We start from the raw sequence: 18,000 nt of genomic DNA, 5'->3' as shown, positions 1-18,000 counted from the left end.
TGGTATTCATTGGAAGGGAGGGGGCCCACCCGTTCCTCCAGGGCCTGCTTGTCCTCCACATGCTGCTCCACATGCCAGGGGATCGGGCAGGAGTTGCGGGAGGATCGGGGGGCCAGCGGGGGATGGGGGGGCCAGCGGGGGAATGGGGGGGCCAGCGGGGGAATGGGGGGGCGAGCGGGAGGATAGGGGGGCCAGCGGGAGGGTGGGGGACCAGCAGGAGGATCGAGGGGCCAGCGGGAGGATCGGGGGCCAGTGGGAGGATCGGGGGCCAGCGGGGGGGTCAAGGTGCCAGCGGGAGGATCGGGGGGCCAGCGGGAGGATCGAGGGGACAGCGGGAGGATTGGTGGGCCAAGAGGGGGGGTCGAGGTGCCAGCGGGAGGATCGGGAGGCCAGCGGGAGGATCAGGGGGGCAGCGGGAGGATCGGGGGGGCAGCGGGTTGATCTAGGGGCCAGCCGGAGGATCTAGGGGCCAGCGGGAGGATTGGGGGGCCAGCAGGAGGATCGGGGGCCAGCGGAGGGGTCGGGGGGCCAGCGGAGGGGTCGGGGGGCCAGCGGAGGGGTCGGGGGGCCAGCGGAGGGGTCGGGGGGCCAGCGGAGGGGTCGGGGGGCCAGCGGGAGGATCGGGGGGGCCAGCTGGACAGACGCACGGCCTCCAACCTCTCCGATGGGAAACGTGGCAAGCCGCGCGTGCGCCCAGGCTGCAGCCAGGAGGGGTGTCAGGGGGAGGTCGGGCATTAGTTGCGACGGTGGGATCGGTGGTGAGCAGGGAACAGCCGCACGGCCACACCAACCTCCCTGATGGGAAACTTGGCTGGGAACTCCACGTGCCGCCCCCCCCCCACTCCAGCGTGTGCGCGCGCACCCCCCCCAGATGGCCCTGCAGGGGCCTGAGGTAGACAGGCGTGGAAGGGGCTGGCTGCCGGAAGGGGGAGGAGTAGAAGCGCTGAGGAGGGAAAGTTGCTGAGAGGCGGGGGAGGAGCGACGGCACTGCTCAGAGAGCCGGAGGCGGGGTAATCTCCCCAACAACATGAACCCGCCTCGCGGGAAATTTAAAAAACATACGTGTGCTGCTTGGGCCAATATTTACTCGCCCGGGGGTTAAATCCACACGCCCTGGGCGTGTAAATGTATATAATTGTCGAACACTGCTTATAGCTGTAGCATGTGAATGTCAAGGAGCTCGCAGACTCACTCCCACTACACTGTCTCTACCAGACCCACACTCAGACCCCTCTCTGACACAGTCCCCACCCCCACGCCTCTCTGCCAGACCCACCCAGCAGCTGCTGATAGGAATGCCATGGTAAGAAGTAATTGCAAGTATTGCGTTACCGTCCATTTTTATTACTGCAGTATTACTATGCTACTGGTATATTGCCCAACCCTACTTTGAACAATCACATATTTTATCTCAAGTAGGAATCCTCATGTGTGTAAGGAGGCTGATCCTTTGTGAAAAGCTTTCCCCACACTATGTACATGTGAAGGGTTTCTCCCCTGTATGAATCTGCACATGGTTGAGGAGCTCTGTCTTCCGAGAAAAGCTTTTACTACACTTTGTACATGTGAATGGTTTCTCCCCTGTATGAGTCACCTGGTGTCTGAGGAGGGTTCTCTTAGTACTGAATTGTTTCCCACACTCTGTACATGTGAATAATTTCTCTCCAGTATGAGTCAACTGGTGACAGAGGAGGTATTTCTTAATACTGAATTGTTTCCCACACACTGTACATGTGAATGGTTTCTCTCCAGTATGAGTAAACTGGTGACAGAGGAGGCTTCTCTTAATACTGAATTGTTTCCCACACTCTGCACATGTGAATGGTTTCTCCCCTTTATGAATCCGCTCATGTTTGAGGAGCTTCACCTTTGTAGAAAAGCTTTTACTACACTCTGCACATGTGAATGGTTTCTCCCCTGTATGAGTCATCTGGTGTATGAGGAGACTGCTCTCAACTGTGAATTGTTTCCCACACTCTGTACATGTGAAGGGTTTCTCCCCTGTATGAGTCATCTGGTGTCTGAGGAGGGTTCTCTTAGTACTCAATTGTTTCCCACACGCTGAACATGTGAACGGTTTCTCCCCTGTATGAATCCGCTCATGGTTGAGGAGCTCTGTCTTCCGAGAAAAGCTTTTACTACACTCTGCACATGTGAATGGTTTCTCCCCTGTATGAGTCATCGTGTGTCTGCGGAGGTGGCTCTTAGTACTGAATTGTTTCCCACACTCTGAACATGGGAATGGTTTCTCACCTGTATGAATCCGCTCATGGTTGAGGAGCTCTGTCTTCCGAGAAAAGCTTTTACTACACTCTGCACATGTGAATGGTTTCTCCCCTGTATGCGTCATATGGTGTATGAGAAAACTGCTCTTAACTGTGAATTGTTTCCCACACTCTGTACATGTGAATAGTTTTTCCCCTGTATGAATCCGCTCATGGATGAGGAGCTCTGTCTTCCGAGAAAAGCTTTTATTACACTCTGCACATGTGAATGGTTTCTCCCCTGTATGAGTCATCTGGTGCATGTGGAAACTGCTCTTAACTGTGAATTGTTTCCCACACTCTGAACATGTGAACGGTTTCTCCCCTGTATGAATCCGCTCATGGATGAGGAGCTCTGTCTTCCGAGAAAAGCTTTTATTACACTCTGCACATGTGAATGGTTTCTCCCCTGTATGAGTCATCTGGTGCATGTGGAAACTGCTCTTAACTGTGAATTGTTTCCCACACTCTGAACATGTGAACGGTTTCTCCCCTGTATGAATCCGCTCATGGATGAGGAGCTCTGTCTTCCGAGAAAAGCTTTTACTACACTCTGCACATGTGAATGGTTTCTCCCCTGTATGAGTCATCTGGTGTCTGTGGAGACTGCTCTTAATACTAAATTGTTTTCCACACTCTGAACATGTGAATGGTTTTTCTCCTGTATGAGTAATGTGGTGTATGAGGAGACTGCTCTTAATACTAAATTGTTTTCCACACTCTGTACATGTGAATGGTTTATCTCCTGTATGAGTCATCTGGTGTATGAGGAGACTGCTCTTAATACAAAATTGTTTCCCACACTCTGTACATGTGAATGGTTTTTCTCCTGTATGAGTCATCTGGTGTATGAGGAGACGGCTCTTAATACGAAATTGTTTCCCACACTCTGTACATGTGAATGGTTTTTCTCCTGTATGAGTCATCTGGTGTCTGAGGAGACTGCGCTTAATACTAAATTGTTTCCCACACTCTGTACATGTGAATGGTTTCTCCCCTGTATGAGTCATCTGGTGTATGAGGAGACAGCTCTTAATACGAAATTGTTTCCCACACTCTGTACATGTGAATGGTTTTTCTCCTGTATGAGTCATCTGGTGTATGAGGAGACTGCTCTTAACTGTGAATTGTTTGCCACACTCTGAACATGTGAATGGTTTCTCCCCTGTATGAATCCGCTCATGGATGAGGAGCTCTGTCTTCCGAGAAAAGCTTTTACTACACTCTGTACATGTGAATGTTTTATCTCGAGTATGAGTCATCTGGTGTTTGAGGCAGTAGCGCTTAATACTGAATTGTTCCCCACACTCTGTACATGTGAATGGTTTCTCCCCTGTATGAATCCGCTCATGGATGAGGAGCTCTGTCTTCCGAGAAAAGCTTTTACTACACTCTGTACATGTGAATGTTTTCTCTCGAGTATGAGTCATCTGGTGTCTGAGGCAGTGGCGCTTAATACGGAATTGTTTCCCACACTCTGTACATATGAATGGTTTCTCCCCTGTATGAATCCGCTCATGGTTGAGGAGCTCCGCCTTTGTAGAAAAGCTTTTACTACACTCTGCACATGTGAATGGTTTCTCTCCTGTATGAGTCATCTGGTGAATGAGGAGACTGCTCTTAACTGTGAAATGTTTCCCACACTCTGTACATGTGAATGGTTTCTCCCCTGTATGAACCCTCTGGTGAATGAGGAGATTGCTCTTAACTGTGAAATGTTTCCCACACTCTGTACATGTGAATGGTTTCTCCCCTGTATGAACCCTCTGGTGAATGAGGAGGTTCCTCTTAGTACCTAACTGTTTCCCACAAACTGTACAAGTAAAAGGAGTCACTGCTGTCTGAATCATCTGGTGTGAAAGAAGTTTCCCCTTCAGTGAGAAACTGCTCCCACCACCTGTACATGTAAAGGTTTGCTCTCTAGCGGGGACACAAAGGTGTGTGAGCAGGTCCCTGTCCAGTGAGAAGCTTTTGCCACACTGACAACAGAGAAAAGGCAGAGCACCGCGGCTTCTTCTTAAATCTCTCGCATACCTTTTGCTGGACCCATATTTAGAGTTTGTCTCTGCTGTGTGCTGTACAAGGTCTGTAAAGTCACCATCATGTGGCACTGGTTCCTTGCACGTATCTAAAATGTGGCAGGAATCATTGTTTTTTGGCACTTCTGGGCTGCGAGGAGTCAGCCAGCTTCTGGATGTATCAGAGCTCAAGTTCTGTTCCTCATTCAGGCCGATCTCTAACAGAAGTAAACAAAAAAGACAGAACAAATGTTTTCAATCTGTAAATCAAATTACTGAACGCAAATTACAAATCCAAAACACTGAAGAATTTATTTCACCAATACTTAATTAACAAAATATTCTCTTCACCCAGGGTTTTAAAATTGTGGCACATGGACATCCAGTGGCCCCTAATGATTGTGGTGGTTGTTCCCGAAGGCCTGAAATGTATTTGTAGCAGCTCTCACAGTGAAATCATTGATACATATATAACTTGTATTTATTACTGTATGCATTATTTAAGGATACATGTACATCTTCCAAATAATTAACATTAAAATGCCCATGAGAAGTAAAGTTAAGGAATAATATCAACTAAACCAGACAGCAATCTATAGTGTAAAGATACTGTAGATGCCCATGTATGCATGTCTTTATTTATATAAGGCCCACAGTGTACTCAGCGCTTTACAGCAGAAACAATACAGTACAGGGAATTATAATACAATAAGTTCAACAAACACAATCAGACAATAGGAACGGGAATCCCTGCCCTGGAAAGCTTACAATCTTTTTTTTTGTAACTTAAATTGTTATTAGTTTATAACAGTATACAGTACAATACATTACAAGATACATTATGTCGTGGTGATCCTCATTGTATCCGGAACTATAACGATACTAATAGTAGTGTAACATAACTTCGACCTGTAGTCAAACTGGTGAGCCTAGAGGGGCATCGAGACACGGCTCCCAATCCGGAGTCGATATTAAAGTCTCAAACCCCCCTTCTAACCAGGGGGGATCAGGTGCACAGGCTCTGTTACCGACTCACTAACAGCCCAACCGACTACCCGACAGACACACGACTCATCCAAACGACGTATACACCGACAGGTAGACAACACACGGGTAGACAAACAAATGTGAAGACCGACAAACAAACAACCATACAGACATACAAACCGGTGGACAAACATTGAACCAAGGGGAAGAGAGAGGGGGAGAAAAGAGGGGGTTGGAGGTAGGGCGGTAGGGAGAGGTGCAAGTGATCGTGAGTGTGTCTCAGAGTTGTTAAGTGGCCTCTCTAGGTATGTTGCCTGGCTGAATTGTGGGCATCCGGTGCAGAGCATGGGTGTAGCACACCTCTCTCAAGGAGAACGGACCTGATAACTATCATAGCCAGATTGATGCCCTTTCTATCCCCGGGATGTCTGTCTGTGCCAACCAAGGCGTCCAGACTTTTAGATAATTGTCACCAGTGTCGTTAACCACACTCGTTAACCTTTCCATCTGGCAGATAAACCAAATGTGATTCAGAATTTTTGGGATGGTTGGTATGTCCGAGCTTTTCCATAGTGCGGCCATCTCACACAGCGTTGCAAGTGCAAAGTGAGCAATGAGTTTATTCTGAGTTTAGAGAGACCCGCTAGTGGTCTGTTTAGGAGGAACAGCCACGGATCCGGGGGAATAGTGAGATCGAACAGTTTCTGTATCCAAAGTCTAATTGTCTCCCAGAATGGGGAGATCCGCGGGCAAGACCACAGCCTATGTAGTAGGTCTGCTGATCCTCCCCACTGGCGTGGGCACAGCGGGGAGGATCCCGGCACGAACCTTGATAATTTCAGTGGGGTAAGGTACCATCGCATCAGGACCTTATATGCGTTCTCCTTGAGGGTGGTACATATGGAACACTTTGCTGTGGCTAGAAAAATAGCACTTCAGTCCTCGTCTTCCAGACATTCTCCGATGTCTGTTTCCCATCGAGATCTAAATGAGGGTATCTCATGGGCTTGTACGCTAGTACTGATCACTTCGCTGTATAGCTGTGAGGTAAGTCCCTTTGTGTCGGTCTCTGCCAGACAGAGCTTTTCGAAATATGTCAATGGTGGGTACAGGGCAAATTTGTTATAGAACGCCCTGATCTGGAGGTATCTAAAAAATTCTGGGTGGGTGATCTTTTTCTAATCTGACGTGATCAAACGTCTTAATTTTTCTGTCATGGCCTTCCAGATCTTTAATCCGATTATAACCTTTCTTTCTCCAAACTGATATATTACCGACCGAGAGGCCCGGCACTAACTCGGAATTATTCCACAGAGGTGACATCATAGAGCGTGTTGTTGTGAGGGAATTCTTAATTTTTGTGGCCTCCCAGATTGGCAATGAGTTGTCATTGAGGATAGCGGCATATTAGCACCTTTTTGCGCCGCCAGATTAGATTACGTAATTCTATAGGCTCATAGGCTGCGCTCTCTAATTCGACCCATCTCTTAGATCTCGGGTCAGACTGCCATTGCACAGTTTGGTTCAATTGTGCCGCTTTGTAATATGATAACAGGCAGGGTACCGCTACGCCCCCAGCCAGGACCGGCCTTTTCATATTGATTTTGCTGACTCTTGTTTTTTTACCTCCCCATATAAACTTGGAGATGTCGGATTGAAGTGAGTGCAGGTCCTTCAATCTGAGAGTTTGGAAGAGATATAAGATACGGGGGAGTAAGTTCATTTTGACACTATGGATTCTTCCTATCCAGGAGATCCTTTTAGATGTCCACTTTTGTAGGTCTGATTTTAGGGTCCGGATTAGGCTGGGATAATTTGCGTCGTATATATCTTTGACGTTTCTGGTGATGTGGACACCCAGATATTTTATAGACCTGTATTGCCAGTGAAATTTAAAGTTTAATTTTAATAATTTTTTTATGTGTCTGGGGAGATTGACATTGAGAGCCTCAGACTTCGACTGGTTGATTTTGAAGATGGAAATGTTAGAAAACCGGTCCAGCAGGTCAAATAGGTTCGGTAGTGAAGTGAGGGGTTTAGTGATCATCAAGAGGATGTCATCTGCGTACAGGGCCGCTTTATGGGTTTGGGAGTATGCGTTTAACCCTGAGATGTCAGGGTTTCATCTGATTTGTGCCGCCATGGGTTCGATACAGAGGGCGAATAGGAGGGGTGATAGTGGGCAGCCCTGTCTCGTACCACTCCTAATTTGGAAGGGCCGAGAGGGGTAGCCTTGGTGTACAACCCTGGCGGTGGGGTTAGAGTACAGCGATAAAATTGCATCACTCACCCGATCTCCAAAGCCAAATGCCGCAAGCGTCTCCTTCGGCGTCCAGACTTAACGACATACTTTGAGCGGTGTCAATAGTGGCCAAATCTATCAAATCTATAAATCGATGGGTATTATCTGCGGCTTGTAGGCCCTTGATAAATCCAACCTGATCTGGATGTATAAGTCTGGGTAGGATAAGACATAGTCTATTGGCCAGTAACTTAGCATACAGCTTGATATCCGTATTGATTAGTGATATGGGCCTATAATTTTTGCAGTCTAGCGGGTCTTTCCCTGGTTTAGGAATGATTGATATAGACGCCTGTAACATCTCCTTGGGGATGGGGGCTCCCGCTAAAACAGCGTTGAATACTTGGAGCAACCTAGGGGCAAGCAACTTGATAAATTTCTTGTAGTATAACCCTGAGAAGCCGTCTGGCCCCGGTGCCATTGAAGGTTTAAGTTCCTTAATGGCCTGTGTCAACTCCTCATGTGACAAGTCGGCATTTAGGGAGGCTCTGTCTAATTCCGTCAATCTCACCAGATTGGAGCTAGCCAGGAAATCTCTTAGTTTACTGCTCGTGTTAGGATTATGTGCCACTTTCTCACCATTATAGAGTGTCTCATAGAAGGAACCAAATTAATCTACTATCTTCTGGGGGTTGGAAGTAGGGGTACCAGATTTTAAGCGTAAAGCTTGGATGTTGTATTTAGTTTGCCTGTCTTTCAGCATGCGGGCCAGCCAGTTTGCTTTTTCGTAAAATTTCCTCTTTGACCAACTTAATGAATTGTCAGCCCTGGAGGTCAGTATCATGTTTAATTCAATTTGAGTGTCTTTTACCTCTTGTAGGGTTTGCGGATCTAGGTTCTTTTTGCGCTTGGTGGAGAGAGCCTTTAATTTAGTTTGGAGCGTGACAATTTTTGCCTCCCTCTCTTTTTTTCGTCTAGCTGTGATATTTATGAGGGTACCTCGGAGAGTCGCTTTATGCGCCTCCCAGAGGACCAGATGTGAGGAGACAGAACCGGCATTTACCTTGAAAAATTGGTCTATCTCACTACCCACAGTATCACAGATCTCTGGAATTTTTAGAATGGATTCATTAGCTTCCAGCTTGTTCCTGGCCTAACCGTATGAATATTATTGCACCGGAGCTCTATGGGTGCGTGGTCAGACCATGAAATATCACGGATCTCTGCTTGGGTGACCTTGGAGACCAGGTAACAGGACACTGCGAAGTAATCAATCCTACTGTATGAGCCATGTGGGTGCGAGAAGAATGTGTAGTTCCTATCTGCTGGATGTAGCTCTCTCCATATGTCTATTAGTTGGTTACTTTTGAGACCTCTGCGTAGGGATATACTTGCTCCTTTATTGTGTAGGGTAACTCCACCTGATCTATCCATGTGAGGTTGTAGGACCATATTAAAGTCTCCTGCTAAGACAATGCTTCCCTGCTGCGTAACCGGGTGTAATCTTCTGCCATAAGAGCCACAAATTAAACTGCTCCATTTTGTGTCATATTGTCAGTCAAAAATACTATTCATATAATTTCCCAAGCACGCGGCCTTGGTGTAATATTTGACTCCTCTCTTTCCTTCTCCTCTCACATTCAAAACAAAGAAAAAATGAGCACTGCAGAAAAGAAGAACCGGAGGCAAAAGTAGAAAAAATAAAAAAGAGTGTTACTGAGACACAGCCTAAGTTAAAAGAGAAACCTCCAACGCGTTTCTCACCGTGGGCGCTTTATCAAAGAGTGGTTTCCCGAGTCTAGAGGGTGTCTATAGGCACTCCCGTCGGAAACACTGTCTAGAGCAGTGTATCCCAACCTTTTTTATTTGAAGGAACCCTTGAAGTATTTTGAAAAATCTCGGGGAACCCCTATCTGGCTGACACATAATAGGTTCGATTGGGGTAAATCACAAAATTTCACACCTCACAAGACACCTCTATTTCTCACCCTCTACCTATGTATTTCTCTTCCCATCCGTCTCACTCAGTCAGTCTCCCACCCTCACATGTATTTATCCCCTGCGTCTCACTCTTACTCTTTTCCTCACTCACACCCTCCTGCCCCCTCTCACTCGCTTACTCTCACTCTCCTACCTTCCGTCAATTACCCCTCTCACTCAATCCACCCTACAAAATAAATAACAACAAAAACTCCACCCCCGGGGGGGTGGGAGAGCTGTGGTCCATGGGAGGAACCCCTGAGACTGCTTCACGTGTCACGTTATAGGCACTCCCATCCAGAAACACTGCCTACCTGTATGCCAGGTAGAAACGTACCATGGGAACAAAACAGTCCGGGGAAAATGTAACCACGGAAAGAAGGCAGTGGGGGAGAAATCCAGCAAAAGGACACAATAAAGAATACAATAACAATAAACTTAAATAGACTCATAAGGATAATAAAAATTAAATGAAAAAGCATCAAATTTAAAAATGGATAGGATGTGGAGAGAATAAAATTATTTAAATTAAATTAACTATAACACCAAATAATATAATATAATCACGTAATAATATACATATAATAAATGTAAACTCAACTACCAAGGCAAAGAACAATTTGAATCTTGATAAAGGGAATATACAGTTAGGTCCGGAAATAATTGGACACTGATACAAGTTTTATTATTTCATCTGTGTCCGCAAATAAATTCAAGTTACAGTTAAGTAATGAATATGGGCTTAAAGTGCAGTATATCAACTTTAATTTGAGGGTATTCACATCCAAATTGGAGGAAGGGTTTGGGAATGACATCTCTTTAATATGTAGCCCCCTCTTTTTCAAGGGACCAAAAGTAATTGGACAATTGACTCAAAAGCTGTTTCATGGACAGGTGTTGGCTATTCCTTCGTTATTTCATCATCAATTAAGCAGGTAAAAGGTCTAGAGTTGATTCCAGGCGTGGCATTCGCAGTTGAAAGCTGTTGCTGTGAACCCACAACATGCGGTCAAAGGAGCTCTCAATGCAAGTGAAACAGGGCATCCTTAGGCTGGAAAAAAAAATACAAAATCCATCAGAGAGATAGCAGGAACATTAGGAGTGGCCAAATCAACAGTTTGGTACATTCTGAGAAAAAAAAAAAAAAAAAAGAACGCACTGGTGAGATCTGCAACACAAAAAGGCCTGGATGTCAACGGAAGACAACAGTGGGGGATGATCGTAGGATCCTTTCCATGATAAAGAAAAACCCCGTCACAACATCCAGCCAAGTGAAGAACACTCTCCAGGAGGTAGGCATATCATTATCCAAGTCTACCATAAAGAGAAGACCACACAAGAGCAAATACAGAGGGTTCACCACAAGGTGCAAACCATTCATAAGCCTCAAGAACAGAAAGGCCAGATTAGACTTTGCCAAAAAATATCTAAAAAAGCCAGCCCAGTTCTAGAACAGCATTCTTTGGACAGATGAAACCAAGATCAACCTGTACCAGAATGATGGGAAGAAAAAAGTATGGAGAAGGCTTGGATCGGCTCATGATCCGAAGCATACCAAATCATCTGTAAAACACGGTGGAGGCAGTGTGATGCCATGGTTATGCATGGCTTACAATGGCACTGGGTCACTAGTGTTTATTGATGATGTGACAGAAGACAGAAGCAGCCGGATGAATTCTGAAGTGTATAGGGATATATTGTCTGCTCAGATTCAGCCAAATTCAGCGAAGTTGATTGGACGGCCCTTCACTTTACAGATGGACAATGACCCAAAACATACTGCAAAAGCAACCCAGGAGTTTTTTAAGGCAAAGAAGGGGAATATTCTGCAATGGCCGAGTCAATCACCTGATCTCAACCCGATCGAGCATGCATTTCACGTGCTGAAGTCAAAACTTACGGCAGAAAGACCCACAAACAAACAACAACTGAAGACAGCTGCAGTAAAGGCCTGGCAAAGCATCACAAAGGAGGAAACCCAGCGTTTGGTGATGTCCATGCGTTCCAGACATCAAGCAGTCATTGCATGTATTGTATGTCTTTATTTATATAGTGCCAAAAATGTACATAGCGCTTCACAGTAGTAATACGTGGTGTAATCAAATAAATAACAAATAATATATAAAAAACAGGTCATGAGAATAAGTGCTTAAGACATAAAAGTAACATTAAGGAAGAGGAGTCCCTGCTCCGAGGTACTAAACAATCTAATTGGTAGGTAGGGAGAACGTACAGAGACAGTAGGAGGGAATTCCAGTAAGTGCGTCTGCAGGGGGCCAAGCTTTATGTATCATGTGTCGAGGATTATCCACAGTGCCATTCATATGCTTCTTTAAGCAAATGTGTCTTAAGGTGGGGATTAAAGGTGGATAGAGAGGGTGCTAGTCGGGTATAGAGGGGAAGGGCATTCCAGAGGTGCGGGGCAGTCAGTGAGAAAGGTTTAAGGCGGGAGAGGGGGTAGAAAGAAGACATCCTTGAGAAGAACGCAAGAGTCGGGATGGTGCATAGCGAGAAATCAAGGCTGAGATGTTAGGCGGGGCAGAAGAGTGTAAAGCTGTAAAAGTGAGGAGGAGAATTGAGTGTGAGATGCAGTATTTGGTCGGAAGCCAGGAGAGGGATTTCAGGAGGGGAGACGTGGAGACAGATTTCGGAAAGAGTAGAGTGATTCTGGCAGCAGCGTTTAGGATAGATTGTAGGGGAGACAGGTGAGAGGCAGGATGGCCGGACAACAGGAGGTTGCAGTAATCGAGATGGAAGAGAATGAGGGCCCGAGTCAGAGTTTTAGCAGTCGAGTAACAGAGGAAAGGGCGTATCTTTGTGATATTGCGGAAGAAAAAGCGACAAGTTTTAGAAACGTTTTGAATGCGAGAGGAGAATGTGAGAGAGGAAGAGTGTGACCCCTAGGCAGCGTGCTTGGGCTACTGGGTGAATGATCGTATTTTGAACAGTAATGTGGAAGGAGGTAGTAAGGCAAGGTTTGGGAGAAAGTATAAGGAGCTCTATTTTTACCATGTTACGTTTCAGTCGGCAGATGGCCAACCAGGATGATATTCCAAAGAGACATTCAGAAACTTTGGTCTGTATAGCAAGTCAGGGTTTGAAATGTAAATTTGTGTGTCGTCAGCAAAAAGGTGATATTTAAACCCAAAAGATATGATTAGGTCACCTAGAGAGAGTGTGTAAAGAGAAAAGAGAAGGGGTCCCAGGACAGAGCCCTGGGGTACCCCCACAGAGAGATCGATAGAGGAGGAGGTGTTAGCAAAAGAGACACTGAAAGTACGATGGGAGAGGTAAGAGGAGATCCAGGATAGAGCTTTGTTACGAATACCAAGAGTATGGAGAATGTGGAGAAGAGGGTGGTCCACTGTGTCAAATGCTGCAGAGAGGTTGAGTAATATAAGTAGAGTGTAATGACCTCTTTCTTTGGCAGCATGAAGGTCGTCGGTTATTTTAGTGAAGGCTGTTTCAGTCGAGTGAGCAGTGCGGAAGCCAGATTGTAGAGGGTCTAGAAGAGAATAGGTGTTGAGAAAGTATAGCAATCGAGAGAATACAAGACGTTCAAGGTGTTTGGATGCAAAAGGCAGGAGGGTGACAGGTCTATAGTTAGGACAGGTAGGGTCAAGCTTGCTGTTTTTGAGTAATGGTATAACGGTTGCATGCTTGAAGGAGGATGGAAAGGTACCAGAGTAGAGGGAAGAGTTAAAAATCTGTGTGAGCATAGGGATTATAGAAGGAGCAAGAGGTTTTAGGAGATGGGAAGGAATGGGATCAAGAGGGCAGGTGGTAGAGGGAGAAGAGGAGATCAGTAGTGATACATCCTCCTCTGAGATAGCAGAAAAAGAGTCAAGAAAGGCAGGAGGAAAGTTAGGAAGCGGTGTGGGATGGGAGGCGGCAACAGATGGGATGTTCTGACGTATGGATTCCACCTTTCCCTTAAAAAAGTCAGCAAAGTCCTGAGGTGAGATGGAGGAAGAAGAGGCAGCTGAGGGTGGTCTGAGTAGAGATTCTAAGACAGAAAAGAGTCGGCATGGGTTAGACTTGTGCGTGTTGATTAGTGATGAAAAGTAGGTTTGTTTAGCCTGAGAGAGGGCAGAGTTGAAACAGGACAGCATAAATTTGTAGTGAAGGAAGTCTGCGAGAGTGCGAGACTTCCTCCAGAGGCGTTCAGAGGAACGAGTGGAGGAACGCAGCGCGCGTGTGTGGCAATTTAGCCAGGGTCTGGGGTTAGAAGGGAGAGGACAGCAGAGAGAAAGCAGGGCATGTAGATCAAGAGAGGAAGATAAGGCAGAGTTGTAGTTCCTGACCAGGTTGTCAAGATCCGAGGCAGAACTGAGCGAGGAGAGGGAGGAGCGTAAAGTGGAATCAAAAGCTGGTAGGTTAATAGAGCGCAGGTTCCTGCAAAAACGAGGGCGAGATGGAGAGGGGGAGAAGAGAGAGAGAGAGAAAATTAGATGAGGTGATAGTTGGAGAAAGGAAAAGGAGAAATGGAGAAATGGGTGAGAGAAAAGTGTTGCATGCAAAGGATTATCGACAAAGTATTAAAAATGAACATTTTATTTATGATTGTGTTAATTTGTCCAATTACATTTGAGCCCCTGAAATAAGGGGACTGTGTATGAAAATGGTTGCAAATCCTAAACATTTCATATGATATTTTTGTTCAACCCCTTGAATTAAAGCTGAAAGTTCATTTAAAGTTGTTTCATTTAAAATCCATTGTGGCGGCGTACAGAGCCAAATTATGAAAATTGTGTCAGTGTCCAATTATTTACAGACCTAACTGTACATAATGAATAAGATGTAAATAAACAAACCACACTGAGAAAATTGCCACATTAAGGATACAATACTACTCATCAAATGTGACTAGAGAGACACATTTGTATCTCAATGATAGAGACAAATGTATATGAAAAACACACAGTATTATATAACCTGAGAATGGGCAAAGGAGTAATATATCTTAGAGAAAATGTTTTAGGTCCCATTCTGTATTAATCCCAAAAGGGGATAGAGTATTAAGTGAGTGGATCCAAAACATCACACGCTGATTTAAGCTGTTTAATTCTATCACCCCCCTCGTATAGGAACAGGTATAGATTCAATCCCCTCGTGTAGCGACAGGTAGATTCAATCCCCTCGTGTAGCGACAGGTATAGATTCAATCCCCTCATGTAGTAACAGGTATAGATTCAATCCCCATGTGTAGGGACAGGTATAGATTCAATCCCCTCGTGTAGGAACAGGTATAGATTCAATCCCCTCGTGTAGGAACAGGTATAGATTCAATCCCCTCGTGTAGGCACAGGTATAGATTCAATCCCCTCGTGTAGGAACAGGTATAGATTCAATCCCCTCGTGTAGGAACAGGTATAGATTCAATCCCCTTGTGTAGGTACAGGTATAGATTCAATCCCCTCGTGTAGGACGAGGTATAGATTCAATCCCCTCGTGTAGTAACAGGTATAGATTCAATCCCCTCGTGTAGTGACAGGTATAGATTCAATCCCCTCGTGTAGGAACAGGTATAGATTCAATCCCCTCGTGTAGGAACAGGTATAGATTCAATCCCCTCGTGTAGGAACAGGTATAGATTCAATCCCCTCGTGTAGGAACAGGTATAGATTCAATCCCCTCGTGTAGTTACAGGTATAGATCCAATCCCTTCGTAAAGGAACAGGTATAGATTCAATCCCCTTGTGTAGGAACAGGTATACTGTAGATTCAATCCCCTCGTGTAGAAACAGGTATAGATTCAATCGCTAATGAATGGTGGACAAGTTTCCCAATGTACAATGTGTAAAATGTTTGGAAACTGGGAGCATCTGATCTAGTTTTTTAATAGAACGAATGTGCTCCATAATTCTGACCTTCACTGGTCTAATTGTCCGCCCAACGAATCCTCGACCACAACCGCAGGTTAAGTAATAAATCACAAAATTACAATTACAATGAATAAAAACTGGAATTGTGTGTGTTTTCTGTGTACAATATCAATAGATTTGATAGGATTGGCATAGCACCAAATACAACATTTACCACATTTGAAAAAAAATAAAATAAAGTGTATTAAACTTGATTCATGAACACTGTCTGACCTGGAGGTAAATAAACTAGGCGAAAGATAGTCTGCCAAGGATTTAGCCTTTCTAAATGCAATTTTGTGTCCTGGTTCAATTGACTCTTTAAAGTCTTCCTCCAAGTTGAGCACTTCCCAATGTTTCTGGATGATTGAGCAGATTTGATCTATGCCGTGTAACAGCGGATTGGACCCTTCTGGAGTGCCCTGGTCTCTCCTTGATTTAAACTCCCTGCCTAGAACCAGTCGAACCATAAGACAGTAACTCAGCATGAGTACAGAGTTTGGCATTTATGTAAGCCTCCTCTGTATCCCTGTTCTGCAGCCCCTGACAGAAAATCTGTTTGCCAATTCGGTGGCCTGTTGATCAAAAGAATCCTCGTTAGAGCAAAGCCGCCTTAAGCGGAGGAATTGGCCCTTGGGTATACCACGGATGAGTGACCTAGGGTTACTTGCTATCCGCTTTAAGAAAGGTATTCCTGGAATTTTGTTTCCTATAAATGTCAGTCTGTATTTCTCCTGTAATGCCAATAAATAAAGTGATATCTAAATAATGTGATGAATATGTTGCTCATAAGTAAAGTTAAGATTCAACATATTGGAATTAAGTGGATTAATGAAAGTGTCCAGTGAATGTGAATCCCCTTCCCAAATCATAATCAGGTCATCAATATAACGCTTGTAAAAAAAAATATGTGATGCCGAAAAGGATTAGAATCCCCAAAAATAAATGTGGATCCCCAGTGTAAGGTTAAAAATTGTATATGTCAGTTTTGTTCCCATCAGGGACTGAAAAGGTTAAAGCAATGTGTCAGCTTCATTCTACTCAGGGACTTAAATAGTTACATATTTTAGTCTCCGTTAAGTTTTAGATCAGCTGGCTCAACATGTCATCGACACAAGAAGCACGACCACTAAAGCTTTATATGACCCCGTTAAATACCAGTTGCTCAGCAGTAAAATGTTTAAGTAAAGGCATTTTTAAAGGTTACATGTAAATTTAGATGTGTGATCTATATGTGGGAACTCAATTTGTAACAGATGTAATGAACTTCTTAGATTGTAAGCTCTTCGGGGCAGGGTTTTCCTTTCCTATTGTCTGATTTTTGCTGCACTTATTGTATTATTATAATTCCCTGTACTGTATTCTTTGTGAAGCGCTGAGTCCACTTTTGGCGCTATATAAATAAAGACATACAATACAACTGAAAACTTTTTTTTGTCCTTGCCTTATATATAAAAGACCGCCCCGTCCACATATTAAATCAGTTGTGAGAACTCAGCATCCCTGTGTTACTGCTTTCTCGCACTCGGGGCTCGTAACTATCATATCTGAGACCAAAAGAATATAGCAGGTGCCGTGATGAAAACTCCCCGGGTCGAGTAAGGTTACCTGCCCTAGGTACCAGGTAGATTGGACCTAACACCCAGAGACCAATAAAAAGATTAGCATACGACGGGCCAAAGGAGGTACCCATATCCGTACCCCGTGTCTGCAAGTAAAACTTTGAATCAAATAAAAAATCATTGTGAGTCCAAAAAATGTGATGGAATCTAAAAGAAAAGTGCGAAGTGAAATAGATAATGAGGAGGACTGAAGGAAAAATTGAGTAGCTTTAATACCCTGGTCATGATCAATGATGAAGTATAATGACATAACGTCCATCGTAACTCATCTATAGTTCTTATGCGATTGAACAGCTTTTTTAGCACATAACAGATCTGTAGGAGTCTCTCAAGAAGGATGGTAGATGTTTAACTATCGGTTGTAACACATCATTAACATATCGCGACAAACCATCTCCCAAAGATCCAATGCACGCCACAATGGGCCGCCTTACTCTTTAATCTCCAGGACAACCACTGGGAAACCTGGCAACAAGAAAAGGAAAATCCATCATGTAAAGCTGGGAGTGGGGGCTTCTTGTGATATCACCTCCTCTGATATTTGTATAATATAATACATCTTGTAAAGAAATGTATTACTAGCCCTTCTGGCAGAAAATGACTTAGTGATGAAACCAAAATGATTTAGATAGGCGCTAAATAAAAGTGCAGTGATACAGTGATAGATTCACACAGGAAAAAATATATATAGGTAACTGAAACGATGTCTCAACCTTCCTGTGGGAGATATGTACAGATCCCCCTCAAATGGAATGGATACAGGTGGTTGAAAGGGAGCAAAAGTCGCAGGAACATCCAAAAAATAAAAGGAAATATAATAGTGCAATATGTTGTGATAAAGCGAATTCTGAGTTATCTTGGCTCTATAGAGTGTCTACTTACAATAAGTAGGTGTATATAAAGCGTTTTGCAAAGTAAGGTGGTGTGTAGCAGGCTGCAAAGACAGGATCCTCGCGAGTTTGAGGTGAAGGAGATCTCACTCAGGTACACATGCCACAGGAAAAAAATACAGAAAAGACCATG

General features: G+C 44.6%; 1 protein-coding gene across 1 annotated transcript in view; it reads right to left on the bottom strand.

The window, feature by feature from the left end:
* Positions 1-435: 435 nt before the first annotated feature.
* LOC142488426 (uncharacterized) overlaps positions 436-18,000 on the bottom strand; it is a 38,548-nt gene continuing 20,983 nt past the window's right edge. The window contains exon 5 of the mRNA XM_075588927.1: positions 436-4,500. Coding sequence (XP_075445042.1) covers positions 1,472-4,500 — 3,029 coding nt within the window. The 3' untranslated portion in view covers positions 436-1,471. The remainder of the gene's footprint in view (positions 4,501-18,000) is intronic.

This window comes from Ascaphus truei, chromosome 2, assembly GCF_040206685.1.
Source record: "Ascaphus truei isolate aAscTru1 chromosome 2, aAscTru1.hap1, whole genome shotgun sequence".
NCBI lineage: Eukaryota > Metazoa > Chordata > Amphibia > Anura > Ascaphidae > Ascaphus > Ascaphus truei.
Note: the sequence above shows the minus strand (reverse complement) of the source record. Positions and strands in the feature narration are given on the sequence as shown.